This window comes from Ascochyta rabiei, chromosome 12 (assembly GCF_004011695.2).
Source record: "Ascochyta rabiei chromosome 12, complete sequence".
Classification (NCBI taxonomy): Eukaryota; Fungi; Ascomycota; class Dothideomycetes; order Pleosporales; family Didymellaceae; genus Ascochyta; species Ascochyta rabiei.
Window position 1 is genome coordinate 302947 of NC_082416.1, and position 27374 is coordinate 330320.

The 27374-nt window shown below is 50.5% G+C and overlaps 9 protein-coding genes across 9 annotated transcripts, besides 3 other annotated features; 8 read left to right on the forward strand and 1 right to left on the reverse strand.

The window, feature by feature from the left end:
* Nucleotides 1-1832: 1832 nt before the first annotated feature.
* EKO05_0007188 (uncharacterized protein) lies at nt 1833-2574 on the forward strand (the record flags this gene model as incomplete). The annotated part of the gene is made up of 2 exons (XM_038944521.1): nt 1833-1994; nt 2044-2574. 2 exons carry the CDS (start codon nt 1833-1835, stop codon nt 2572-2574), a joined length of 693 nt encoding a protein of 230 aa, XP_038792354.1.
* Nucleotides 2151-2172: a tandem repeat.
* Nucleotides 2472-2552: a tandem repeat.
* Nucleotides 2575-4590: 2016 nt separating the features above from the next.
* EKO05_0007189 (uncharacterized protein) lies at nt 4591-5917 on the forward strand (the record flags this gene model as incomplete). The annotated part of the gene is made up of 3 exons (XM_038944531.1): nt 4591-4992; nt 5044-5217; nt 5270-5917. The coding sequence occupies 3 exons, from the start codon at nt 4591-4593 to the stop codon at nt 5915-5917; spliced, it is 1224 nt and encodes a 407-aa protein (XP_038792353.1).
* A 1125-nt stretch (nt 5918-7042) lies between these two features.
* Nucleotides 7043-8198, reverse strand: EKO05_0007190 (Pectate lyase; the record flags this gene model as incomplete). The annotated part of the gene is made up of 4 exons (XM_038944550.1): nt 7043-7179; nt 7230-7679; nt 7729-7888; nt 7938-8198. The coding sequence occupies 4 exons, from the start codon at nt 8196-8198 to the stop codon at nt 7043-7045; spliced, it is 1008 nt and encodes a 335-aa protein (XP_038792352.1).
* A 3451-nt stretch (nt 8199-11649) lies between these two features.
* Nucleotides 11650-11675: a tandem repeat.
* A 3923-nt stretch (nt 11676-15598) lies between these two features.
* On the forward strand, nt 15599-16453 carry EKO05_0007191 (uncharacterized protein; the record flags this gene model as incomplete). The annotated part of the gene is made up of 2 exons (XM_038944514.1): nt 15599-16171; nt 16220-16453. The coding sequence occupies 2 exons, from the start codon at nt 15599-15601 to the stop codon at nt 16451-16453; spliced, it is 807 nt and encodes a 268-aa protein (XP_038792349.1).
* Nucleotides 16454-18064: 1611 nt separating this feature from the next.
* Nucleotides 18065-19062, forward strand: EKO05_0007192 (uncharacterized protein; the record flags this gene model as incomplete). The annotated part of the gene is made up of 2 exons (XM_059636988.1): nt 18065-18953; nt 19010-19062. The coding sequence occupies 2 exons, from the start codon at nt 18065-18067 to the stop codon at nt 19060-19062; spliced, it is 942 nt and encodes a 313-aa protein (XP_059492971.1).
* A 1086-nt stretch (nt 19063-20148) lies between these two features.
* On the forward strand, nt 20149-21130 carry EKO05_0007193 (uncharacterized protein; the record flags this gene model as incomplete). Its single annotated transcript, XM_038944511.1, has 2 exons — nt 20149-20436; nt 20483-21130. 2 exons carry the CDS (start codon nt 20149-20151, stop codon nt 21128-21130), a joined length of 936 nt encoding a protein of 311 aa, XP_038792347.1.
* A 1393-nt stretch (nt 21131-22523) lies between these two features.
* Nucleotides 22524-23287, forward strand: EKO05_0007194 (GET complex subunit get1; the record flags this gene model as incomplete). The annotated part of the gene is made up of 3 exons (XM_038944558.1): nt 22524-22610; nt 22664-22850; nt 22908-23287. 3 exons carry the CDS (start codon nt 22524-22526, stop codon nt 23285-23287), a joined length of 654 nt encoding a protein of 217 aa, XP_038792345.1.
* Nucleotides 23288-25026: 1739 nt separating this feature from the next.
* EKO05_0007195 (uncharacterized protein) lies at nt 25027-25657 on the forward strand (the record flags this gene model as incomplete). Its single annotated transcript, XM_059636989.1, has 2 exons — nt 25027-25127; nt 25210-25657. 2 exons carry the CDS (start codon nt 25027-25029, stop codon nt 25655-25657), a joined length of 549 nt encoding a protein of 182 aa, XP_059492972.1.
* Nucleotides 25658-26691: 1034 nt separating this feature from the next.
* Nucleotides 26692-27241, forward strand: EKO05_0007196 (D-amino-acid N-acetyltransferase; the record flags this gene model as incomplete). Its single annotated transcript, XM_038944522.1, has 2 exons — nt 26692-26971; nt 27045-27241. 2 exons carry the CDS (start codon nt 26692-26694, stop codon nt 27239-27241), a joined length of 477 nt encoding a protein of 158 aa, XP_038792343.1.
* Between the last annotated feature and the right edge of the window lie 133 nt (nt 27242-27374).

The window sequence follows — 27374 nt, forward strand, 5'->3', positions numbered from 1 at the left end:
CTCGCCCTGGAATTCTCCCACAGACTAGAGATTCCTTTGGCAATGTCGTTGCGCAGAGTCCAGCTTCAAAGCCAATCAGATGCGCTGCTGAAATATCTTCTTGATTGCGTCAACGCTAGATGCTTGTCTTGTATATGCCGGAGGACGCCTGGCTCTAACCGGGGACAAGTGATGTTGTGTTCCGCTGGTTTCGAAGTTCTATGGTTATCGTCAATGAGCTCGTGGCATGCCGTTCGGTGTTCGGCTCGCCAGCCAAACATCGATCCAGGAGTTTTGTTGCCTTATCTAACACGACAAAGATAGGCCTCCGGTACGTTGTGCAACAATAATTGATTGACTGGGCATAGTTTTCGTGCAACCATTGTCGTCATTGTCTGCACACCATGGTTGACATCTAGAATTCGATAGGTGCACGTATGGGGTCGGCACGAAGCTGTCCAGGATTTGAATCCTTCGCTCTGCACGACAAGTATCTAGCCGTCCCAACGAGCGATTTTACGATTATGAGGGACGGACATCTCAACCCGAGGCTCCCCTCGGGCCTCAGATTCTGTCCCTTTTACAACGAAATACTGCTAATGTTGCGATGAAAGAATCTGACTGACCTGCAGTCTACGAGAGGATATTGAGGACAATGTCCGGTTTAGCAAATGCAGAAGGTCCAAACAATATTTCGGCCTTTGCGAGGAATGGTGAAGACGTCGTGCTTTGGCATCTGCTGCTACGAATTAAGAGTGAAGCTGCTGACGTCATGGGTTCTGGAAGCTTCCCGTTTCTGATTCGAGGGCCAGGCCATTTCATGCGTACAGTGTTCATTCAACAAACAACACTGCTTGTCAGAAACGTAGACGTGCTGCAACATCTGTTATGAGACAGAAATTGACGCAAAACTTTCGATACGAGGACGTCCCGTCACGCTTCGCATCCTTCGACACAAGACACGACATGAAACGCGTTTGCGGTTTGCATCGCCACCACGGCCACAACAGAGACGACTACAGCCAGAGCCGCAGACGTGGTATTCAGGTCGATCACTCGCGATAAGCTTGTCTGGAGCTGTGCAATGCTTCAATCGATCTTTTAGAAGGCATGCAACAGACTAGAGTGGCATTATATTGGATCGGTTCTTCGAATCTAATTTGCGGAGGCGTAAGGCATGCTCTTAGCTTTGTCGATCATGGTTGTTTCCTCAAAATCTTGTTGCGTTCCTCAGGCCTTCCAATGTGTTCTTCAGGCGTTTACAACAGTGGGCACCAGCGTGTTTAGCGGTTCAGGGCCCAGATGAAACACCAAGATCGTACCCGAAAGGTCGCAGATCGCCTCGGATCCACATATCCGGCCCATCATGCAACACGATACAAGCGTAGAGTTCAATGCTTGGCCAAAATTAAGCATTCGGGTGGAGTGCATGGTAGCTTTCGCATCCTTTGAGTGGCTTCGTCGGCTGCTGACACGATTAACTACTTGATGCTCCCAAACCGGAGGCGACAGGGCATAAGATCCGGCACGAAACTTCCACCAGATGACTGCGTCCAGACGTCTGAATATCCTTCGTAGCTGTCTCGCGGACGAGAAGTGCGTTTGCGGTCAGCCTCAAGCCCCGCTTTTGTCAATGGCTTTACAGTCATTGTCGGGAACCCCTTCTGCTCATGTGCGTTCAGCAAACTATATATCTTGGTCGTGGGGCGGCCTCTTCCTGAGGATCAGAACTGCAGGTCATTCGCATCAACTTCCTATTCAACCACTTAATACCTTACTTTTAATTATCCAGTCTGCGACTGTCCAATCATATACTTTCGACACATCTGATCTCGCTCATAACACCCTCCAAAATGCTTTTCTCCACGATCCTCGCTGCCGGGCTTGCCCAGGCCATGACTGCTTCCGCTGCCACTATGATGGTCACCGTTGCAGCGAACAACAAATTCCAGTTCACCCCTAACTCGATTACTGCTCAGCCCGGAGATATGGTTGCCTTCAACTTCGTTGCTCAGGTAAGGCATCACCATTCGATACCCTGGCCGCATCGCTAACACGTACCAGAATCACTCTGTTGCTTCGTCGACCGCCAACAACCCTTGCCAGCCCGAGAGGAATGCCATCTTCTCCGACTTCCAGCCCATTCCCGGTAACCCCAATGGTAGCCCCAACGGCGGCGGCAACGGCGGCGGCAATAACAGGAACAACAACCGTCAAGCCGGCAATACGCCCATGTTCATGGTCCCCATCACCGACACCCAGCCTATGTATATATACTGCTCTCAGGCGCAGCATTGCCAGCAAGGCATGGTCATGGTCATCAATCCTCCCAACGCCAATGCTGTCACCCAGTACCAGAACAAGGCTGCACAGGCCAACAACAACGTCTCTCCCCAGGGTGGCATGTCCGGTGGATCTGTCACCAACAACAAGGCTGGTACTAACCCCAAGAATGTCCTCGGTGCCCAGGCCGGTGATGCTGCTACCCAGACAGGGAAGGGTAAGGGTAAGGGTAAGGGTAAGGGTAAAGGAAAGGGTAAAGGAAAGGGTAAAGGAAAGGGTAAGGGCAAGGGCGGCAAGGGAAATGGAAACTAAGAGTTGAGGTTGTTTAGAAGAAATTGCGATGCCTATAATGAAGAGAATAGAAGTACCTAAGCAGAGTGCGAAAACACAGAGATTATGTACATAGAAGCTGGATATTCTATCGATATTAATACGATATTGCAGACCATTGGTAGCTTTATATGTCTCATGCGCGAGCGTGAAGCGCTCGATATTTCCGCAAACGCTCTCTTTCTGGCTCAGTGAATGTCGTTGGTATGTCCTCTTTCGGGGTGAAAAACGAATAGCTGTAAACCTCGTTTTGCGAAACTCTCATTTCCGGGATGGAAAGCTCCGAGTGGTAGTGCCTTGTTTGTTGCGATGATCAGTATCCGCAAGCTTGATGCGGATTCGAAACATGCGGTTTCAGAGCCACCAGAGCTTGGCCTGAACCGAGATCTTCGAGATTCTAGGTCTACCCCGGGCTAGCAGTTTCTCTGACCAACATCATAGCGTTAAAGCCGGAGTGGATTCAATTTTTCACACTCAGTGTCGTCCGCAATATCGTCATGAGGCTCTACACAGTTCGAACCATTCGAATATACTCATGGAGGATATACGGGCAGCTCCAGTACAGAATTTCCATGCCATACATCTCATACTGTCGCAGTTCTTTCGTAGAGCGTTTATTATCGGCCATAGAAAGGTGTGAACAGCAGCGCATATGGGTTGAAAACACCTTCCTATCCCCCCACGAATGGAGTGCTGTGGCACATGGCGCGAATTGCTGGAGACAACACTTTACATGTCAATGATCTTCAGTTCGAACCAAGTGCTTTTGATGCATGATCGTGAGCTATATCGAGTAAGGAATTGACGCGATCGCGAGAGTCTGTGCATTCAGCCTGCGACGTACCCAAGAGCTGGCCCAGGGTGATAATTGAGGTAACGTATGCTCTGATAAGTCTGCGCAACGACAAAGAAATGCTTGATGAACTACTACAAGCGGAATAGAACATGACAGCCTGTAGATTAGTATACTGGGGGGTGGTGAAGTCTTGCGAGTAGATACTGTGTCGCAACGCACGGCTCCTGAATGATCCTAAGACGTCCCCAGAAAGTGAGCCACGTTCTAGTATATTAATTGAGGCCCGGGAGTCGTTCTCTGTTATTCCAATGTCGTTTTCGCTTATCTTTGGCATGGCCTGGCTATCATCGTGAATCCCTGTAACCAATCACGTGACAGCCAAGGCTGCCTTCTCGAAAATTTCACACACGATGCTCATTTGACACCGGCCAACATTGGGGTTCATGCTTGAATGTCTCGCAGGTGAAAAAACGCTTCCTGCAAACTCGGAGTGTTCTTGATTTGCAAACCATCGATACGAACAGCCGTAGTAGCCATCAGCAGATATGGTCAAAACTTTTTGGTATTCAGAACGACATACGTTCGCAATGCATAATAATGGGTAAGCAGGGTCGTCATCCGTCAGGTGAGGTGCTCATGTCTGGATTAGCCTCGGGCCAGCGCCGACCTCCAAATTTCCCAATGCCCGGGACGGCGCGCGTGACGAGCCGGGTTCATTGACGGCTCCACACGACAGTGACGACAGGTACCGTATTTAGCAACTTTGTTGCCCGTGACTGCCTGATTGAGATAAACCGGGCAATGATCTTCAAGGGATTCCCCACAAGATGGTAGCATCTGCATACAATGTCCACTCCATACTTCCAATTGGCCACCAATCAGAGCACTTGAGTTCTTCTCGATAACCTAAGAGAGGAGTGACCAAGAACTAAGGGGAGAAAAAATCGCCTTGGCGAACCGCTCGGCACTATGGGACTGGTATGAGCTTGAACCGATGCGATCAGTACCGTCTTAAGCTTGACCCTCCGCTCCGTTCAAGTTATTGGATATGCTTCCTCGAATGGAAACCGGAGCGGACACTATATTAGTAGAGAACAAGCTGACTGACTGGCAATCTATGTCACGGCAAGAATGTAAGGTATATATATCTAAATCCATACAGCAATGAGAGGTCACAATCACCGCGTTGTCAGTCGCGCAAGATGCACTTCTCCAGCCTACTGTGCGCTGTGGGCCTCCTCGCAATTGTTTCCGCATTCCCTAACGTACCCTTTGTAACCTCGGGTCAATGGGTTCACGACTCTACCGGTGAGAACTTTACCTACGTGGGCGTCAACTGGCCTGGTGCCGGTGAGGTGATGATTCCTGAGGGACTTCAGTACCAGAGCATTGCGTCGATTGTGTCAGATATTAAAAGTCTGGAAATGAACTCAGTCAGGTTGACTTTCGCCATTGAGATGATCGACGACATCAAAGACAATGGGGGAGATGTCACAATTCAAGATGCGTTCAGGAAGGCATTGGGTGACACAAACGGTACCGCTGTATACCAGCAAGTGATCGAAAACAACCCACAATTCGGGCCTTCGACCACAAGACTTCAGGTACTCAAAGATGTGCAGTAGAGACGCAAAGATTCTCTGACGCCTCTCAAGGTCTACGATGCTATCGCTACCGAGCTCGAAAAGCAGCAAATCTATGTTCACCTTGATAACCACATGTCCAAAGGAAAGTGGTGCTGTTCCACCAATGATGGTAACGCATGGTTTGGCGACGCTGATTTTGACGTCACCAAATGGAAACGTGGCCTTCAGTACATGGCTGAGCATGTAAAGTTCCTCGCTCATGCGACCCATAAAGCATACTAATTAAGGATTCCAGAGCAAGCAATGGCCCAACATGGTCTCAATCGGCCTTCGCAATGAATTCCGCGAGCCGGACGATGCCAGCTCTTCCCTTCCATACGACTGGCCAACCTGGTACGAGCAGAATATTGCGGCTGCCGACGTCGTCAATGCTGCAAACCCAGATATCCTAATATTTTTGTCCGGTCTAAACTTCGACACGACACTTCAACCTATTCCCGGAGCCGATGATCTAGGTGATGGCAAGAAGTTCCTCCTTACCGATTTCAAGTATGCCGACAAACTCGTCCTCGAGATGCATAACTACCAGAATTCCGCTACGAACTGTGGAGATATCGAAGGCGGTCTGTGGAACAACGGTTTCCGTGCGACCGGTGAGGAGGCTGTAAACAAGATGCCTGTACTTCTGACTGAGTTTGGATTCACCCAAGCAGATGGTAGCTATGACAGCGTCTATGCGACCTGCCTGCGCAAGCTGATGCCGCAGTGGAAATCGGGTTGGATGGTGTGGGCACTTGGCGGGAGCTATTACATTCGCACCGGGACCCAGGACTATGAGGAGACGTGGGGCTTGTTGAATCATGACTGGAGTGCATGGAGAAACACGGATGCGATTGAAGCGCTCAAAAGCATGGTAAACGCCACACTCGCGGCTGTACAATGAAACTGGATCAGATGATGAAGGGTCGTTGGATGTCTCAATCAGGGAATTCAAATTATGAGGAAAGTGATGTTGCTGGAAAATTGCACAAGCCTTTCTGCCACTAGATTAACATTGTACGTATACACAGCTACTGCGTAGGGCTGTAGAGATAGCACCAGGCACACACCGGGATACTTGTTATCACAACAGAATTCCAGCTATCGAAACAATCGACGCAACCATCGGTACGGCTACCCCCGCTTTGGAAACTTATATCCATATGGCATCCACCCTGCTAGCTGCTCCGGGATAAGTCTCATTTTTGTTCATTGTGTAGTTGACAAGCGTAGGGACGCATCTAGGACGCAATAAAGCATTTGAGTCTGTCACCCAGCACTCAGCTGGTGTGTTTCTGTCGCTTGGCAGAACTTAGCTCTGATTCATCGTACTCTCTTCGTCGCTGAGAATTCCTAAGAACTTCCCAGGCCCGATTTAAAGCCTTGGTGATGGCCTCGTTTTCGGCTTTCTTACTATCTACTAGTTCTGTGCCTTTATCAGGGTGGTGCTTAGAGATCAGAGCTCGGTATGCATCCTTGATCGCTGCATATGAAGCATGTTGCTCTATGCCCAATATCTCATAGAGTTTCGACATGTTGAACTTGGGATTCAGTACAGGAATTTGGGGCGCTATGTAATAGACGCGACGAGCAGAAACGCTTGACCAAGTGTCTCAAAAAGCTTGTTCTTCCCTTGACATTGGCTGGTAGGTAAAGGAAGCTTCAGCCAGAATGTGCGGTAACCGGGTCGCTCTTTTGTTTTGATTTTTCAGATGAGTTGACTTGGCGTGTCGTTCGTTTTCTGTGATCTGTCTGAGCGTGGGTGCTAGGAGACGAAGGTCAAGAGGTTTTGGCAAGAAGTGCGTTGTAGCCGGATGGTACCATGAACCAAGCAAAAAAGAAAGAACGTGGACAAGTACCTCTGCTGTACAACGTCGAATCACAGGAAATTTAAGCGCCTAATCAGAACTACTTGTGTCTCTCAGATTGTGAATAGTCTAACCAGATCTAGAAAACTGCGAACCGTAAAATGATAAATTTTTATTGCTTTCTATCGTCTTCACTCCGAGTCTAGCGAGGCAGAATCATTCTAGATCTTTCCAATACCGGCACCCCGCTTGACGACCTTGGTGACGTCCTTGAGCGAAGTAAGCTTGTACTTGTAAGGAGCCTTGGTGAAGTTGCCAACCTGGGTGATGTTGACGCGGGCCTTGCCAAAGTCGTTCTCTGTGAATCTGTCAGATATTATCTTAAATTTTGCATGCCAGAACACCTACTCGCACCAAGGTTCGCAAATCCGTCAATCTCAAAGTCGCCATCAGGGCTGGTGTTGGGGCTGTCCTCAGGAACAACGAGCCCGTAAGTGCTCAATGCCTCCCGTGTGTTACCGGTGAAAACATTGCCCTCAACGAGAACCTGGTTGTCGCTGCGGCTATGGATAGCCTGGTACAGGAAGTCTTGATACAAGTTGTTGTAGATGTGCTGGTGACCGAAGCGGCCAGCGGGTCCTCGAGTGCCAGAGTTCCTCCAATAGTTGTGGTGGTAGGTAACGTGGAGATGGCCAGTGTCGACATCCCTCAGGGCGTCGCTGTTACCAATCAAAGAGCTTTTCCAGTGGTCGTGGAAGTAGTTCCAAGAGACAGTGATCCAGTCCGAAGCTCGAACGATGTCCAGTTGCCCATCATAGTAATCCGAACCAATCGCGACAGAGATTTCGGAGCTGAATTCTGGTACTTATCAGCGAGTGGCCAGAATGTCAAAACTGAAGGGCCTTACCGTTATGGTCAATCCAGACGCGAGTGCTGTTCTGTATGGTGATGCCATCGTTGTTCACAATCTTGCGGATGGCGAAGTTGCGGAGGATGACGTTTGTCGCATTGACGATCGAGATACCTGCTCCTGTGATCTCTGCGCCCTTTCCGACACCGATGATTGACTGAACAGGTTAGAAGACACGGGGATAGGTTGTCGGATTCACCATGTACCTTGTTGCTGCCAGGTCGCAGGCGCGCTGTCAGATTGAAGTTGCCCTTAACATATATGATCTTTGGCTCTGTGCCAGCAACAGCTGAGACAAGAGCATCGACAGAAGAGACTGTCACAGTCTTGCTTTCCTTGCCAGCGCCACCAGTGGTCGGTCCAATTGGGTTGTTTTTGGCGAAACCAACCAGATCGTAGTCGGCTCCTGAAGGGGCAGCTATAGCTACGAACGCAAGAGAAAGAATCGAGATGAGCAAGAGCTTCATCTTGATTTTAGATAATAGTACACGAGAAAAGGACCGAAGAAGCTCTGGCTACATTGGAGTCGGACCGCTGAGAATGGTACTTATACTGCCCAGAATGAAAGCATCTTCAATCCAGGTCGCTGGAACGCCCTCGTAAACCTTTTGCAATTCTTCCGGCACAGCACGCCGTGGCGCACACAGGGCGAGGGGGAAATAGGCTGCATGTCCGCATATGCCGTCGATATCGTTGCTGCAGAGCTGATGCTCATCGTCTACAAGCCGGGTCGTGGCATCTAGCAGCAAGATGAAGATGTACCATGGCTGAGAGAGGTACTGTTGAGTGGTGGAACAATCTATCCCCAGATTATCCATCGTTGAAGAAGGAAGATCGCCCGTCTTGGAACGTCTTGGCAACTGGGGAAAATGCGGGATGAAGGGCCTCGGAAGGCCCGTGCCACACGTTTCCGCTTGCAAGCACACAGGCTCCACCAGTGCTTGACCCGGACCCCTGCAGTGCCTTCTCCGTCACCTCATCTTCCATCGTCATTTGACAATATGAGCAAATTTTCGCTGCCTTCAGCCACTGCTAATCCTCGATTACGAATGTCGCTTACCGTGAGAATTCACACCTTCCTGACATCTCTGTAGTCTGCGTCATCGAATAGCCTGGCTCAATTAGAAGCCGAGGCCCGTACTCTCACGGCAGACTTAAGCGGGACCGGGCCTTCATCCAATCCTATGGTACACTGGACACAGAGCAAGAAGTCCAGCTCCTGTAACAGATATGGGATCAACACCTGTAATTCAAAGTTTGGTGTTAAGTGAGATCGTAAGAAGCATGTCGACGACAAGTCAAAATACACGTGCAAGCAACTGTCGTGTGGCGGGTATGATCTTCCAGTATCATTTGTTTCGATATTTGCTATTTGTTTCTGTCTTCTTTTGAATTTCAATTGACACTGTTAGCCATAGCCGCTCCTGGCTACCGCTCCGGTGCCTGTCTTCCTCTCCTCGTCCGCCTATTTCGGTTCAGCTTGCAGCTTGCTCAGCCACTCTGGTCGAGACATGCACACCATCAGATAACCTTAAATGTCTGCAGAAATTTGTCCGTTATCTGTTATCACTGTCTTGAAATGCTTGGTTAGCATCTTGAGATCTCGCTCGTTCAGTTCTTGTGCTAAAATCTGCTGGTATCTTGCTGATGATTGCGTATGGAGGGAGACATATCTCAACTCCTGTTTCCTTCCACTCCTCCCTGTGATAGATCTGAACGACAACAACTTGTCATTGTGCGTATTTGACATGGAACTCCAGGCATGTTACCATCACCATGGTGTTTGACACACATGAGCTACTATTGGGTGTCCGCCAGCGATCCTTCCACTTCACTTCGCCTAGCATCTATCGGCCACGTTCCTGGCCACAACAATTTTGAATGAACTAAGTCAGAGAAACTCGGGATGTGGCCCACTCAGAATTGTCAACAAACAAAATTGATCGCCTGTTGGATACCATTTTGGGCGTGCACATTGTACAGCTCTTGCTTGGTCTGTTTACGAATCAAAACGTCGATCAATTTTGTTTGTTGACAACTCTGGGCCCACTACGTACTCCTGACGATGCTTTGCCGCATTGCTGCCCCCAACCTGCTCACCTCCCACCTTCCCTATTGAATCAACCTTGAGAATCGTGTCCAGACGATCGAGGTAAGTCCTCCGCCTAAGTCTTTTTGTGATAATCAGAGCCAGTACAGATTTGGTTTGCTCACAAAACCCCAGTTATGGATATCGATCCTGGTCCTAGCCCAAAAGCGCCCGCACCAACGGGCCAAACGATTTCAGGACCACAGGGTTGAGAAGCCGTCCGAATTCTCGAGAAGGTGCGCCGCACTAGAACTGATGTGCCGCGTGAGCGCGCGCAGGCAATAGGCTATGTGAAGGACCTGCAAGCTCCTGAACAATCGTCCACGTACTGGTGCTCTACCACTGTGAAGTTACCTGATGGAGTCTACAACAACCTCGGGCAACTGCGTAAAGATTTGCGTTCAGTCCTTTTGGCTTGTTTAGTGGTGCAGGGTATTCCCCTACAGTTGTTCAACGAAATGTTGCCCTTGTGGTGTCTACCGAAGAGGTATGTATACGTACTCATAAAATCGTCGTAAATGTGTCCATTATTGAAAATGAGCAGTCTTGACCAGCAGAATGAGTGGCATCTTCTCCTCGAAGATTCAGTCACTGTTCCGACGTCCATACTCCAAAACATTATCAATCTGGCACAGGTCACCCCAAACAACAAGTCAAACAAGGGAAAGGAAGCTGAGTTCAAAAGGACTATCGCTTCAGTCTACTACGTTCGTGAGTTCGTCCTCTCTGCTGTCGAAGCTCGCAAGGTCTCTGAGATCATGAACCTCGATGGTTACTACATGAATCGAAACCTGTATGTCTGGTGGGAAATGGTTATAGCGATGCAAAACCCTGCAACGATTACTCTGAGATACTGTGTTCAGACCATTAACAACCCATGGAAGCGGCATTCAAGCCTTGTACTCGTCATCGCTTAGGTCTTTTCTTGGCCGGTCTAATGCTACTGCAGTCACGCATTGCCAACATGTCGTGACCGCTGCCAAGGTATTTGAGGTCTTGATGCAAGATCATACAAAAATACGCCTCAGAATCGGCAAGACACGACAGAACAGGTGCTTATTGCACCGTTTGGTGATGGCGTCCTAAACACTGAGCAGGATGGAAAGGACTTTATCACCCTTAGTAGTGACGATAAGATGGTCTTCGATACGCTCGAGACTGCCACATATAACCTGCTCAGTTCATTGACAGCTTGTTCAGAGCTTTCTATGAGAAACCTGGGCAAGTATGCGGATGCTGTTGCGAATTATGTTGCTCAAAATGAGACTACCCGCAAAGGCTACAGGTCCATGCACGAGTTCACTAGGACAGCCCAGGATATGCTAGTGCGACAAGGTGCCTTTCAGGAGCTTCCAGATATATCTGCTCTCGTGATCTCCCTTAGTTCTGATCTTAGCGACAACCACGAGGGAGACGAGAAGCCGTTCTTTGAGGCTGTCGGTCATATTGCGGATGTCATGACAGCACTGATCAATCACTTCGGTTACTGGGAGGATCTGTTGACCCCGTACAACGGGGATCTCACCGGGCGTCTGGCAGCGCGCCCTCTATAGCCTTTTGTTGACTACTTTGCGTGGTTTGTCAAGCATAGGAACAATCACTCAGCTATTAGTCGGTTTACTGCTTGTTATACGCAGGTTCTGAAGCCGTGTGCTGTTCTAACGTAAGGAGGCATGGTACACTTTCCAATCTTAGTGATAAATTACCATATGCTTGCTAACTTAAACGTAGCCTGCTTAGGCGGCCACGAAGAACTTCGCATCATTCGAAGCCAAGGAACCTGTCAACTTCAGATCCAGCAAACGCGGAGCGCCGTGGCGGTGACGCAATTTTTTTTTTTTTTTTTTTTTTTTTTGGCTCAACAACGTGCTTATTCGACCTCGAATCGCTGCATTCAACCGCATCGACGGCACTGCCAACGGCCAAGAGCTTGTTCTTATCCCATATTATCACCCTGGCATGCTCTGTCACCCCGGTATCTTGATAGACAAAGCTAAAGGCTAGATTGCCATGGTCGTCGCTCTCACATGGGATGCCATGGGCAAGCCGATATCTCTCCATCAGAACAAGCCGGTCCCTTACGCGAACGGTTACAGGCTGAAATTTCGAGGATTTAATTGCGTACTTGTTGGCTAAACTAGACGTCAAACACCCTTTCGGACAAGTGTTTGCGCGCCCCAAGTCTGGGTGCGCAATCACGTCGAAAGCCGACGAAGAAGCTAGGCGAGCACGAAACCTGAACGAGGACCTCGTGAAGCCCAACAAGGGGATTCTGGAGGCGAAGATTGGACGCGATCAGAGAGACAGAAGGGAAAAGAATATTGTGATTGCCGCAGGCTTAGCTGGCCCATTCAAGCTGGACATCCGAGCAAAGCCTTCAGTGGGACTTGGCGTACGGCAAGTTCACGAGCTCCGCTGGACAGAAATTGGTGGGCAACAGCAATCCCTTGAACCTGTTTGTTTCCCGAGCAACACTATCCCAGAATTATTGGACTCTGAGAAACGCTTTCTGGTCTAGTAAGCCATTACAAAACCTTTGCAGTTAGCAGCACGAGTGCTAACATACAGTAGTACTGCTACCGGGCTTGATATTCGCAACCATGTTAATGTCTCTATGGGAGATCGAGGATGTATGCCTAACGAGCATGGCAATCCAAAGCTGAGACGCTTTCTATTGTCAGCCTTGTTCTTGTGTTGCAGACCCAAGCAAACAGAGACCAACTTTTGGTTCATTGGGAGCACATCACAGGCCAGTCTGTGAACCAGGTGATTGGTCCCACCATTGGTGTCGTCAGCTCTGAGAATCTTTCATCAAACGAGCCTTACCTCCCTAAACGTTTCTTCGCTGATCTCGACACTAAAAGCAGTCTTCCTATCGTTCCAACCACGTCAGGCGTGCTGCGGGCAAGGTGGCTCCAGACACATGTTGAAGAAGTCAGAAACCGCCGCTCTGCCCAACCTGGCGATGTACTCTGGCTTCTGGATCGGTTCCTCGCTGATATCTACCCCAATGGGAGTGAAATTGATCTTTGCCCGGGATCCTTACATGTGAACTCGGTATACAACAAGATCAAGGCTTTCTGTACAAAAAGCAGCCTACAAGCATCATCCACACTGGCGGACCTTGCTTGCTCTTGCCAATATGACAGAGATGGATCTATACGAGCGCCACATCCCAGCCACTTACCTGATATTGGCCACTCAAGTCCTATGTCAACCATTCTACAGCGGCAATGTCAGGAACAAGGGCAAGTTCAAAGGCGTTGGGTCTGGAATCGATCGACAAGTCATGAAAGTCGGGACAACGTGTCCTGCTGGGGTCATCGCCGTATTCGACAATCTGCCATGGACTCAAGACGTCACAAACGAGAGCGACCAGGCTGCTGAGGAGCTGTCCGATGACGATCATGATTGGATCGAGACTCAGCAGAAGACTTCAACCCGTGATAAAAGCAAGGCTAAAGCTTCATATGTATCCGACATTGGGGGTAGGCCCTCTGCTCCTGAACGCAAGGGCACGATTGAGGGCCAGCTCATGATAAGGGTCCTGAAGACGAAGACGAGATGCTCCTGGATCTGCCGATAAACCAGAATACAAAGAAGGCAGCTGAGAATGACGACACGATGCTCTTCGATCCAATACCGGCGATCGAAGGACGCAAGAAGGCCAAGCCTCGTCGCTGCAGCGCCAAAAACAAAGATATCGACATCGGCTCCGCTGACTCCAGCTCTTTTGGCGTCGGACCTGCCGCTTCAGCAAGTACCAGCCTCCGAAATTGAAAGCTCCGACCCAGCACACGGCCGCGATGTCTACCGAGTTTGTTAAATTACGAGTTCCCGTGTTTCTCGCATGCAGTGGTTTGTGTCTTATTTTTGTTTCTGGGGGGGAAAGTTGTTTGTAGGGTGGCGAGCAGCAGCACGAACTTTGATGAAATGAGCAGCATGAAGATGCCTAGGCGCACATCTTTTAGAGAATTGATAAGGGTCAGTGCTGCAGTGCATCAAATAGGTCCAGCCTATCAGGCGAAGAGCAGTAATGCCGACCGTAGTAAAAAGCGCAGCAAACATCTCCCGAGTAGGCGGAGGATGGCGCAAAAGAGATCGACGCAGCAAAAACGAAAAAAAGGGCCTGGCCGGGATTCGAACCCGGGGCCTGTCACAATCAACGATACCGAAGATATCTGGGCATAGGACCCCTGATGAATTGTTATTATACGATCCTGAATTGTCGTGACTGGATCTAACTTACGAAGCGACAATCATACCACTGGTTGGTTGTTAGGGAGTGAGTTGCATTGACTGATGCTTGTTGAGCGTACCTAGACCACCAGGCCGGTCTGAACTCTCGTCCGCCTTGAGAGATATTGATGCAGACGATTTGAAATAATACGAAGATATAGTAGATTCATCACTTGCTGCTTTTTAGCTAGCCTACCCCGCCGTTCATCGTTCGTAGGCGGAGAGATGGCACCTAGTGCCCCACTGAACATCAAGGGTCCAAAGGAAGCAGGATCAAACAGCATGATGACTAGGTGCTAGTAGTTCCTTTTCCAACTTGCTCATGTTGCGGATCGCACGGCCGTTGCTTTGCGTGACTGATTCTGCGTTTGTGTAAGCTAAGCCCTAAGACGGCCCCTGCCCAGCCTCGTTCCTGACACCGACACTGCCCCGCTGCCAGACCTGATTGAGCAGACTTTGCGAACGCTGCCGTAACACTCCCGCGGGAGCAGCCTCGCGTATCAATCGGCTGCCGCGGGAGCTTGCGCTCGATCCTGATTGTGCAAACATTCAGCTGTTGAGCCGCCTGTTATCACTCTGAAGACCACATGACGACAGTCCTCCACCAGTCGCACTTCATCGGGATCCAGCCTGATCGAGTGTCGTGATTGGCAACTTCTTATCGCAACCGCATTCGTCATGCTTGAATGAGGCGAGCGGTGCTCGGGCGGAGAGCCGATCTCCAGGCACAGCACCCGCGGGAAGGCACAAGCATTCCCAACCTTACTCACGGCAGCCAGATGAAATGATGCGATTCGCGAGAAACCCTTGTGGCATTGTACGTGCGCAAGGTCGACGGAAGTGATCGCCGTGCACACCGACTTTGTTGCGCGTTGCTGCAGTGCGCTGGGCAACGTGTGCCAGCAGACACAATGCCAGACCTGCCAAACCGAACCAGCCAGAGTCTCGCAAGTCTCGCATATGGCCGCGTGAGACTCAGGTGTTCTGAATGCATCGATCGTGCTTTCAGACAGCAACGAAAGTGCGGGGTGCCATCTTTAGCTGTAGAGTGGATCATTACCATTGGCCCGGGTGCAGCAGTAAGCCCATTCCAGCGTAGACGGGCGGTTTCAGCGGGCCCAAGCTCCCTGCGCATCCATGTTGAGGACCAACTCGCATGCTGTGTCCAAGAGTGCAGATCACACCAATTGCTGCTGCGCGTTTTATGAACGTTTAGTGCGAGTGAAACGCAATTCCTATCTCACGCCATCAGAGGAAGGAGCCAGGGAAGGCTAGGGTTCCGAGGTGACGCTCAAAAACCCGAGGTCCCCTCCCCTCGTCACTGCTCGATCCACCACTCCTCCTTTCCTCCGAGTTCACTTGATAAGAAGCTTCCGAGCCTCGCCAAGCTGCACCTGTTCGAAGTGCGCAACATTCCAGCCATCCGGTACTACTACAACTTATAACCTCTACTTAAATACTGAGCTTATCTGCTCCTGCCACACCTCCTACTCTTCTTCCTCCACCTTGCTCTCAAATCAACACCCCAACCACAACATCATGTCTGGCCCACGTCTTCTCCGCACTCAAGGCCCTCGCCTTCTTGACGCCCAGGGCCCTCGTCTCCTTAAGACAGAAGGCCCACGTCTACTCTGCACTGCTGAGGGTCCACGCTTGCTCAAGACCCAGACCCAGACCCGTAGTATCCACACTGAGGGTCCCCGCCTTCTCCGCACACAGGGGCCACGCCTCCTCAAGACGGAAGGCCCTCGTCTTCTCAAGACACAAGGACCCCGTCTGCTCAAGACCCAGAGCCGCAGCCTGCACATGACCGGAGCGACCAGCTCCTCGTCGCTCCTTACTTCGGACAAGCCGACGTTTGGCTCTTTGGGCCCAAAGCTGCCCTCATCTGAAGCTGCGGCCTGGACCCACGAGACTGGCAATGTCATGCGTCACTTCAACACAAGTCGGAGCTTGAAGGCTGTCAACGATACCTCCACCATCGACTTCATGTACGTCCCGGACTTTGACCCGGATGCGCAGACCACACCCACCCAGATCCGTGTGCCCATCATTCTGTCGACTGCCACGTCTTCAGCGACACAGGCTGCTGCCGCCGAGGCTGAACAGCCGGTACTTCTGCCCACTGCTTGATACGAGAGCTTTGGACTGATCAAGCAGGTCATGCAACCGACCATCCACACTGTCGCTGCCGACGGCACGCACATCCACGCCCCGTCCGCCATGTCTGATATGACTGAGGGCAACCACATCGACTTCCAGGGCATGGCTGCGCAGGTTGCTACCAAACTGCAGAAGCCTGTCGAGGAAGTCGAGGGTATGGCCAGACAGATCTGGAAAGGTTTCGTCGACGATGTATTCGGCCCTAAGCATGGCGGTGCCCCGAAGGTCTGAGGTCATGGTTCAGTGATGCTGATGGCAAGGTGACGTAGGGTTACGTCTACCAAGTTTCGGAGTATACATTATGAATTTCGGTGGTGGAACAATTAGGTCCGCAAGAGCTTGAAGTGCTCGAGCTCACGAGACATGGATACTATCTATTTTAATCCTTTATTCGATCTAAATTACTTGCTTGTCTCTCCAAACAGTCTTGAACCAGTGTTCGTAGCCTCACTCGCTCCAGACCTATTCCCACCTTAGACGACTCTTGAGGCCATTTGAAAGCAACTGAACTAATTCATGGAGAAGGTCTTGGTCGAATGAGGTTACTCTACCTCATGATTGACCTCGATGGTTACATTATTAATGCGTATCGTAATACGTTCGGCTCTATTAGCTGTGCCGCCAAAGTCCTGCTTGTTCAGCATGTGGGACATAGTCAGTGAACACTCTGCCTCGGTGTTGAGATACCACTCTATGGACACCGATATGGTTGTGTGATGCGATCAACGGTCGATGTTCGGTCGACCTTGCGAGAACTGCTTTCTTGTTGGATGTGAGACAGTAACTGCACGTAGATGCGACGCCATCCACTGACCCGAGAAGGGGAAGCGACGAAAGTTCTGGGCAATTGCCTTGTGTGCTCTTCGCGTCTGCTGCAGCCCGGTCTACAAGATGATGCAGGAACCTGGATGCCGCCGTAGTCGTCGCACGCAGCGACAATCGTCCGAAATGAACACGATCGGATCCTCAGAGTGGGCTGGTGCGCAACTGCAGTATGATAGTAGCGATGAGTAAAAGATGGCATTAGTGACGTACCCCTCACGGTCTAGCGTGGTCGAAGCTTCACCTCGACAAGGCTTCCTCGGCTCTCCCATAGCAATCGCCACCTTGCGTGTAAGGCTTCCCAGCTCCGACTATTTTGATCGTTCATGCCATCCTAGAGGTCCGCAGTCGTTGTTAGCTCGATAATCTCACATTGCGACGACCAAGTCCTTTACTGCCGTGTTGCCGCTCACATGTGTACGACGCCTCGATCAGGTGTCATAACTGAGTGACGAAGACCGCGTAAGACTTCTTGCGGTTTCACAATAGCTGCTCGCATGCCTCGGTCGCAATATCAAACCATTGCCGTTGAGGTTGCTAAATATACCTTACGCATCCGTGCCTATTGATTCAGAGGCAACAGGACATGCACGCAGAGCAGGTGGCTGAGCAGAAGGTTGCACTAACTGCATCCGGCACTATTGCGCGTGTCTTCCACTTCATATACAAAATTGCCAGCGGTGTCAGAAAGCTCTCTACATCTCGATCCAACGTTCCAAGTCCTTGCTCACTAGGCCCGAGCTAAAAGCTTTTCGTTGCGCCTGTCACTCGCTCACCTTGTTCCAGGTTCCTAGTTCACAGCCTCACTCGGCTCGCTCGGCCCATCGAACACCTCCAGAGCCGCAATTACGATCTTCAGTTTCCGAGTCGAAGAACAACAGAATCCCTGCTAAATCGAGGCGGAGAAGAACGTTGAACGTTTTGCTCTAACAGCGTGAGACGTTCCCGGCTTCTTGTCTCGGTTGAGCTTCATATTTTTGCACCATTCTGCACAACACAAATCTCACATTACTCATCGATATGCCTTCAACACCATGCTGCAGGACCTGCGATCATCGCAATCACGCCGTTCGCACTTCGCAATCAGCGCCTTCGCTTGTCGATTTGTGCCTTGTTGCACTTACCTTCAAGGAGGATATCTCACACCATACGAGAGCTTACGCCGCTTTGAACACCTTTCTGAATGACATCATTGATGCAGCCGACTCTTCATCACACCCTTCAGCATTCACATCATGGTCTCCATGTTTGTTAGATCCCAGGACCGCCTTGGTTATCACGACAGCGAGTGAGACGTGTTCACACGCAACATCGCCCATCTACAATGAGATTCTTACTTGTCTCGTATGCCAGCCAAGCATACACCACATCTATCTAGACTACTCTATTCTATCACTCGCTGCATCATCATCGGAGCAGATGATACCTTGCGAGATCATGGCGCTGAAAGCACCTACTTCCGGTATCGCCGCAGCAATCGGCAAGCACTTTGGTTGGGAGCCTAAGCGCTCGTCTCTGTCCTCGCATATGCAGATTACAGCATCAGCAGCTTTCAGTCGACCAGGCGATCTGATCAAGGACTTTTGGGCATGGGCGGAGCTACCCCATGATGGCTCGGTATCGCGCTCCAGCTCCCTTGGATCAAGCAGTACACACTTACCACCAACACTAATGAGCACGAACTCCGATGAGAAGAACATGTCGCTTTATTTTCCTGAAGACGAGGATGAGGATTGGCATAAGACGGACGACGAGTCTTTGATCATGATATTCCAATGGCACGACCATGCAGCTGCAGATCGATTCAAACACCCTCTTCAAAAAAGTTACGGACCCAACGGCGAAGCGGTCAGGAGTGAATTATGGGACGAGCAAGTTGCACACCCAGTACGACACTTCCAAGGGCTTGGTGCTAGATTGGACTTGTACAAACTTGAACTCAGAGCTGTTGAGCCGCGGATTCAGTCGAGAGTGCGGGCAAGCTCGAAATCTGCGGGCAGGGACAGGAGTGGAAGTAAGCGCTTGAGCATGATGGCGGTAGGGCTGGGAGAGAGAGTCAGTGGGATATGGAGAGGATGATCAGGGGAGTCGAGAGACACACTCGTCAGGCACAAGGGCTTGAAGATGCCACATTCGGGTTGTCAGTATTCAGGAACCCGTTCAGCTTGGGGCTCTGCGATGGTCTAGAACTTGGCTTTGACTGCAATATGTGCGATGTGCAAAAGGAGCCGGGCATTGTCAGCTGGGACAAGATGAACACTTTACATGAAAAGGATAGGAGCACTCGTTCCCTACGTACATATTCGGGCCTTCACAGCATGGACGGGAAGAAGTCCGATCCAAGGTGTGTCAATGACGCCTGCATATCTTAGACATATACTCTCGGTGATCGCAAAAGGATCGCCACCACTAATACAATAAATCGCATGTAAAGATGATATTTTGTTGTCCGGTAGTCACCAGCCAATGTGCAATACGGACTTGAGCATGTGTTGCAAAGTGGAAGACGGAACTCCGGATCAGATCAATAGCATGTAATGACCGAGTACAACCTCATATTTCTCCACTGAGTATTGATCTGATGATTCTCAGCAAACGTGCTCACCTAGCAGTCGTCAAAGAGCCTTTCGTCCGCAAGCACTCCCACAAGGAGTAGATTTCCATAGCCTCAATGTTCGTCAAGACACAGCCACACGGAACACGCCACATGTGTCACAGCTGGTCTGATTGGCTCAAAGCCCACCCCTGTGCCGGCCTACGTGGACTCACCGAAACACAGCCTCCAATCCAATGCTCTCCCTCCGTCTCCAGATCCTTAAAATTTTAAACAAACCTGGTACACAAGTGGAAAAAGCGTGATGTTGATACCGCTAGGCCGTTCAGATGGCGGCTCTCGACGCAACTCTTGGACCTTGATGGATCATGGCAGCTGGACGGCGTGGCTCATGCTGCAACGACAACATGCATTAGGTACCGAACTGTCAGGCGCGTAGTCCCGGGTCGATGATGACTCGGTCCGTTTCGAGGTCCGCATGTCAGGGCTCGGTGAAGGTATAAGGTATTGAGAGGGACTGTCAGGTTGACCGACGCGTACATCGACGACCATGGCGGCTGCAGAGTATTACTCGGGCGCGTGCATGGAGTTTGTGCCAAAGCATTTACTTTCGCCAACTGTGTTGCAGAGAGCGCAGACGGAGCTGCTTGGGAAGAGAACAGACAATGTCGAGGTCGCGCAGGGCCGGATCATGTGGCTACCTTCGGTAGAGGGTTTGCCTGAGCGCGCAGTGAGGAGGGCGCATGGAAAAGGTGTTGTCGAAGACGGTATCTACAACCATCCAGTGGTTGTCGTATCAAGGCCACTAGACGATGAGCGAGTTGTACATTTCCACCTTGTAAGCTGACCGCTAGGACAGTATGATCTACACTGACTTATTCTAGATTACGTCTCTGCATGGTAAGAAACTCGACCAACTCTACCCCAAGTCGAATGAATTTCACACTAGTCGACGCTCCTGGTATCTGCCAATCTCACCCAGTCCGGATCACCCTGACGCACATTCGAAGAAGGCAAAGAAACGCTTCCCAACGCTCGCGCTGGCTGACGGCGCCACTCTGCGATGGGACTCGTATGTCAACATCCGACATGTTTACAAGATCGACTGGACCCTGTTGAAACCATACGTAAACCTCAACACTCCAGGAACATCATACTTTCGACTTGACTGGGAGTCTACAGTCCGCATGATCGCCAAGGGGAAGATCCTCACACTATACGAGCCTAGTGCGCAGGTTCTAGTTCCGGAAATACAAAAAGCACGCACGGCACCGACAACACGTACATCGAATGACTCGGCTTCGTATATGGTGCGCGACATGCGCAGGCTGAGCCCTTCGGAATCTGAAGACGAGAGTACTGCTCTACCGGCAGCTTCTCGAACCTCTCGTACTCATGGGTTGACTTTTTGGACGTCAAACGACCGGCGTACAGATCCGCTGCCGGAAGAGCTTCCAAATATCAGGAAAAAGCCATCATTTCTAGACCATCTTCGCAAGAAGCTGTTCAGACGCGGCAGAAAGCTTCGATGACCGTGTAGACAACAAGATCATGCCCGTTTCAAGGAAGAGATTTCCACTTGCCACCGGTGTCAATCCACAGCAAACTGTGCTTCACGTGCTGTGAATACGCTGATTTCGGTTCTGCTACGTTCGAATCATTGACACCGTTCTGAAGTGTGTGTAGAAGTGCTCCATGGTCCTCCAAAACCGTGGGCTGCGCCAGAGCATTACGGACGAAGACCCAGAGAGACTCGTTTTCGGACCTTACTCTGCTGGCGTACTGCAAGACCTTATCCACAATTTTATCACGCTCCCCGACAGGATCGAGTCGTGCGAGCAGGAAGAGGAGGAACGACCAGCCTGAGATATCGCTAGGATGCTTAAAACACCAGGCACACACTTTGTCGGAGAATGCAGATACGATCCCGTCGACCGGAAAAGGTGCATCCATTTCGTTGGCAACAAGGGCGAGAGCATACACTAGTCGACGACCATATTGCCACGCGTAATAGTTACCCGGATGCCGGTCTCCAGACCTGCATACGGAATTGAGTGCACCGGATACGATCGCAGCGATTTGTTTCCCTGACGCATTTCTCATTTCCAGAGGAGTTATCAGTCGTAGCAGCCACAATCGATGATGCCATAGAGTTGGCGATTTGGTCTGTCGGTGCAGTGGGGAAGTCAAGATGCTATCGATGAAACAGAGCTCTGTGTGTACACCTTGCCGGAACTTGAGCAGGTCACCTGTATCCCACAGTGCAAGCATTCTGCGCTTGCGGAAGTTCGCGGCCGTTAGGTGTTCTGGGTCAAACAAGAGCATGGTTTTGGTTGCTTGGAGAGCCTGACATGTGAGTCAGCAAGGCTGATGAAAATTTCGTGGACACGGCTGCCAGCATTACATCCTGCCTCTAGCTTGTTGTACCTTTGGATCAACTTGACTGTTGGTTTTATTGTCGAAGAAGGCCTGCCGCGCTGCCAGAAAAGCAAAGGCAAGCGATTTCTTCTGTATTCCCAAGCTTGAGCCATCTTGCATCAAGACTCCGTCTGGAGGCAGAATTGCAGGAGGCAGAATTTCAATCTCGATAACTTCGTCCTCATGCTCTTCGAAGTAGCGGCTCAAAGACTCGTATATGTGCTGTTGTTGCTCACGCAAGGAAAGATTGCTATCCATTTTGAAAGCCTCAGAGGCAGTTATTTCCACAATGTGCGTAGGATCGTTCTATATATATTGTTTTAGGAATGTTATCTGTCTAGACCCCGGGCACATGCAAGGAAAGAGCTAGGCGTGGCGGGCCTGCCCGCGCTACCTACCAATTCCACTGGCACTGATGACATAACGTGGCCCCTCCACCTTCAACACCAAACACAGAAGTATGTGCTGAGGCTACTCCACGCAACGAAACCCCAGATATTCGCAGCCATGCCGTCTCTTCTGTTGGTAGTCTTCACACTGCAGTTCGTTCTCCATTTGGTCAATACTGTAGGAGCAAGCACTGTCGATGAGCTGGTAAGGCTCCTGTCCTGCTCTCGAAGTACCATGATGTGCTGACACTCCACTAGCTATGGGTTCTTTACAACAAGCTACCTACACCGACCTCAGGATGTGCGCAAAGATGCGAGGCACTCAAGAAAGAGATCGTGCAGCTGAAGCGTGAACTTGGAAACACGTCGGCGCAAGACAACTTTGGCAAATGGGCGAAGCTCGATCGACAGCACAACAAAGCCGTGGCTGAGTACCAGAAGCTGGGTACGTACTACATCGCGACTCTTGATCACACTTTCGGTACTGACAAGACATGAACAGATGGTTCTCTGCGCACTCACCAAACGACCTTCAATTCCGCCGTCAAGACCTTGCGCTTCCTGGGTACACAAGGCCTCCGCTTCGTCCTACAATTCTGGTTTGCTAAGTCGCCCATGTTCTGGCTGCCGGCCGGCTGGGTGCCATATTATGTGGAATGGATCTTGAGCTTCCCGCGCGCACCTTTGGGCAGCATCAGCATTCAGGTGTGGACTGCTGCTTGCGCAGCCATCATTGCGCTGGCATCGGAGGCGCTCGCAGCCATTTGGGTGCTTGCAACCAAGAAGCCTACCCCAACAGCGAAGCAACAAGAGAAAGAGCCTATGGCCTTCAAGGCAGACCAACAGCCTGCGTCAGACGCTGGAGGAAAGAAGGAGCTCTAGCTGGTGGGCAGGGAGCTTTCACGCCATGGCGTAAGCATCACAGCAACATAGAAATTTAAAAACATGTCATATCATGAGAATGTCTCCCAATGCTTTAGACGCAAAGTCGTCCTGGCTTTCGCTCAGACACTGCAACACGAGTGGGATGACCTTGGCAGGTCGTTGGGCTCGCTATAGGCTACAAATTGAACTCGTGATCGTGGAGAGTATCATATCGCCGAGTCTTCGAAAGAGCCAATCTACATGACAAAAGCGCAGAGATAGCTGACATGAAGCTGCTCGTTGCTGGTGTGATTGCGAATTGTTTCGCTGGTGTTTGATGAGATGCGCAGAAAGCAGAACGAAGAAAAATGTAGCTCGGCCGGCTTCCTACGCGGGCCGACCATGCCGCCGGCGCGCTCAGACACTTTTGTTGACTGCCCGTCGAGTCCGATGTGAAGCCAGCAACATTCAGCCTCGTAGTTAGTTCTAAGACAAGAACTGTTATCTGGACAGTGTATGATAATACAAGATTGGTTCAAAGCATGTACAGGTCATCCGAAATGAGCTGCTTCCTACACCTCCACGCCGACGCCTTGCACAACTAATCGGTCCTACACATCGTCCCTGCTGATTGGCTTACTCTTCCGCCATCGCCCACAGCCAGCAACGCTGGCGAACGGTCATTGGTCGCCTGCTCCCTATTATTGCGCCAGATTTGCCCTTCGATGCCGCAGTGTTCGATGGATTTTGAGGCCTAACTGAGCGCGCCTGCCGTTAAAGGAAGGTTAAAGGGGCAAAGGGCGCGTTGATGGCGTGCCTGTGCCTCCAACTTGCGTCTTCAGTTGGAGGGCAAAGGGCAAGACGGCTGACATGCGAGATAAGCTTGTGTCATGGGCGCTTTGTTTGGTGCGGGATCGTGGATGCTCTCCTAGAAGGCCTGCTACCAGCGCCAGAGCGATTTCATACATTTTAGGACTACCGGTACTTCAGCTTCAAGTCTAGACTAGGCACCACAACCTGCCTAACCCGACTCTTCGGAGATCTATTGAGACCAAGATGTGGTCTTATCCGAACTCAATCTAAGCTGCCTATCGGCATCGAGACGGGGTTACCTTAGCGCCCTCACTATGCGAAAAGTCGTATGCTCTCCACTGCCCAAGTTCTTGAACCATTGAGATGAAACTTAGGAAGACAGAACATAATCTTTCCTTCAGATCGACGGCCTACACGTCTTCATCACAGGTGCTGCGGAGGGGCATCGGTAGCACAATTGTGCAAGAATTCCTAAAGCAAGGATGCAAGATATCAGCGCAGGACCTGAAGCCGAATCGTTTGGCTTCTACTGCCAATTCAAATCTGCACTTCCTGCAGGGCGACATCAGCCACGAGACGTCTATATCTGGCTCCTTTGAAGAAGTTGTTAAAGTATTTGGCCGATACATATCCTTTGCACCAACGCCGGTATCACGGACGAATCTAAAGACTATTCAATATGGAACATGCCGACTGAATTGTGGGATCGTACATACGCTGTAAACGTTCGAGGCACCTACCTGACGATCAAGCACTTCCTTAAGAGCATCGGATCTTGTCAGACTCGTACAGGGAAAGAGCTGGATAACGTCAGTATCATAGTGACTGGGTCAGAGTGTGGTGTCTTTGGCCAGGCTGGGCATGTAGAGCACGCACCCGGCAAAGTTGGGCTATAGTATGGCCTCGTCAAAACTGTCAAGAATGATATTGTCAGATTGAACGGCATGGCAAGGATCAAGGCTGTAGCACCAGTATGGGTGGACACCAAGTTGATCGAGGGCCGGCTGGACGATCCAAAAGAGATGTGGCGAGAGGCACAAGCTAAGTACGTGTCTCTGCCTGCACAGCGATGAACCACGTGCTGACATGCAACAGTGTCCCACTAAAGAAGGTTGCACAACCAACAGACGTTGCAAGAGCAGCAGTGTTTCTATCTTCTCACCGAGCGGCCGGGAATATCTTGGGACAATGCATCTCAGTAGAGGGCGGGACGAGGGCAGGATTGTGTGGTCTGAAGAGGACATTACGCAATCACAGAAGCCAATATCAGCAGCCGCAACATCACTGTCCAGTGGATCTCTACCAACAGAATCATCCGGTGCTCAGAGCACACTATTGCTGCCCATTACCCGGTCTCGACCGAAGATTAGAATTCTGCTTTCTGCCAACTTCGATGCCGTATCCGGTTGGCTGGGCACAGGTCAACGTCCGGACAACAATCTTGCGGATTACAGCTCGGGCTTTTTCTCTGCACACGTCGGCGTGCATCGACTTCTAAGGCTATTCAAGAAGCTTGAGGTCCAGGACAAGGTTACATGGTTTGTACCGATACACTCGGCAGAAAACATTCCATAAGAGTTTGCGAATATCATGGACAGTGGCACAGAGATTGGTCTCTATGGCTATTGTCACGAAGGCGCGCCTTAGTTGACTATCGCCCAAGAACGCGAAGTGCTCGAGCACTGCATCACACTTTGCCAAAAACTCAACGGCCGCAGACCGGTTGGATACCGCTCCCCACTGTACCAATTACGTGAGTCAACCGTAGAACTGCTAGAGGAATTCTCCTTTCTCTATAACTCCTCACTTTCGCATCACGATAGCAAACCATACTATCTTCCCAATCTTCCGCCTACCAAAGCACCCACATACGAAGCTGAAGCGTCGGCAAAAGACTGGATGAAACCTCTTTTAAAGCCGTCGCCTCCAACATTGAAGACGCTCATCAAGATTCCCTCAAATTGGTACGCCGAGGACATGACGCCAATGCAATTCTGGCCACACTCTCCGAATTCCCAAGGATTTGTCGATGCTCGTGTTGTGGAGAACATGTGGAAGGACAGATTCGAGTGGATCAGAACCGAGGTGGATTGTATGAGCGAATCTGATGTCATGGTGTTCCCTTTGGTGCTGCATCCTGACATGAGCGGTATGGCTCATGTGATTGGTATGATTGAGAGGATCATTACCTATCTAAAGGGCTGGGGAATGAAGTGGAGTTCTATACATTCGAAGCTGTTGCGAAAGAGTGGAAGAGGAAGAACCCGGTTGTCTGATAAAGTGGCTAGAACTGTGCAGCTCAAGATCCGGTTGGGCGGATATTCACGGACAGCCCTATCAGCGAGGCAGTAGTTTGCGAGACAGCAAACCCTGGGTGTAGAGCGCAATTCGCGTTTAGTCATACTGCGGTTAGACTATAACCGGAGCAAACTCAATATATATCCTCAGCACTTTGTTCAGCGAATCTGCTTGATGATTTGGATGCCTCTTCTCGTGTGCTCTTGCGCAACACCATCTCATTATTACCCACGTGCAAACCACTCCCTCCCACTTTTCAAAGAACATTTCTCCGCAGCCAATTTATCACATCGCTCACGCAGTCTTGCAGAATGGCAACCAAACAACCCTCTCTAGAGCCACGGATCACGCCCATCAAGCATAACGATTTCGATGAGTGGGAGCGGCTCTTCAAACTATACATCGACTTCTACAAGTCCTCACTTCCAGAGATACAGTATCGCAAGACATTCGATCGAATTCTTGATCATCAAAAAGATTTGTACTGTCTTGTACTGCGAGATACGAGTGATCCTAAGAAGTTGTACGGACTCGCGCACTACTTTCCTATGCAGACGCCGTGGGCCGAGGAGCAACTCATGCACTTGAACGGTATGCAGACAAGCTCCCATGACGACCAGCAACCCTGAATATACATCAAGAGTGAAGGCTAACGGTTTGCAAGGCCTCTACATCGACCATGAACTCCGAGGCAAGGGTTATGGGAGGAAGATTATTCAGGCGGTGGCAAAAGAAGCCCAGACTCAGGGATGCACGCGTCTGCAGTGGACTACACAACATGGAAACCCAGCGAGGAAGCTATACGATGAGCTGGCAACCTGTGAATTTGTGCAATATCGCATGAACTTGAAAGATTTGTAAACGAAAGGCGAAGCGAGAAGAGCAATGAAGAACCTCGCTGTTAGCGCTCGGACATCGACCCCACCTTCCCAACCTCTCTAATGATGCTCTTCCCAACCTCCAAAACAGTTCGCAATGCCTGGACTTGGTCGTC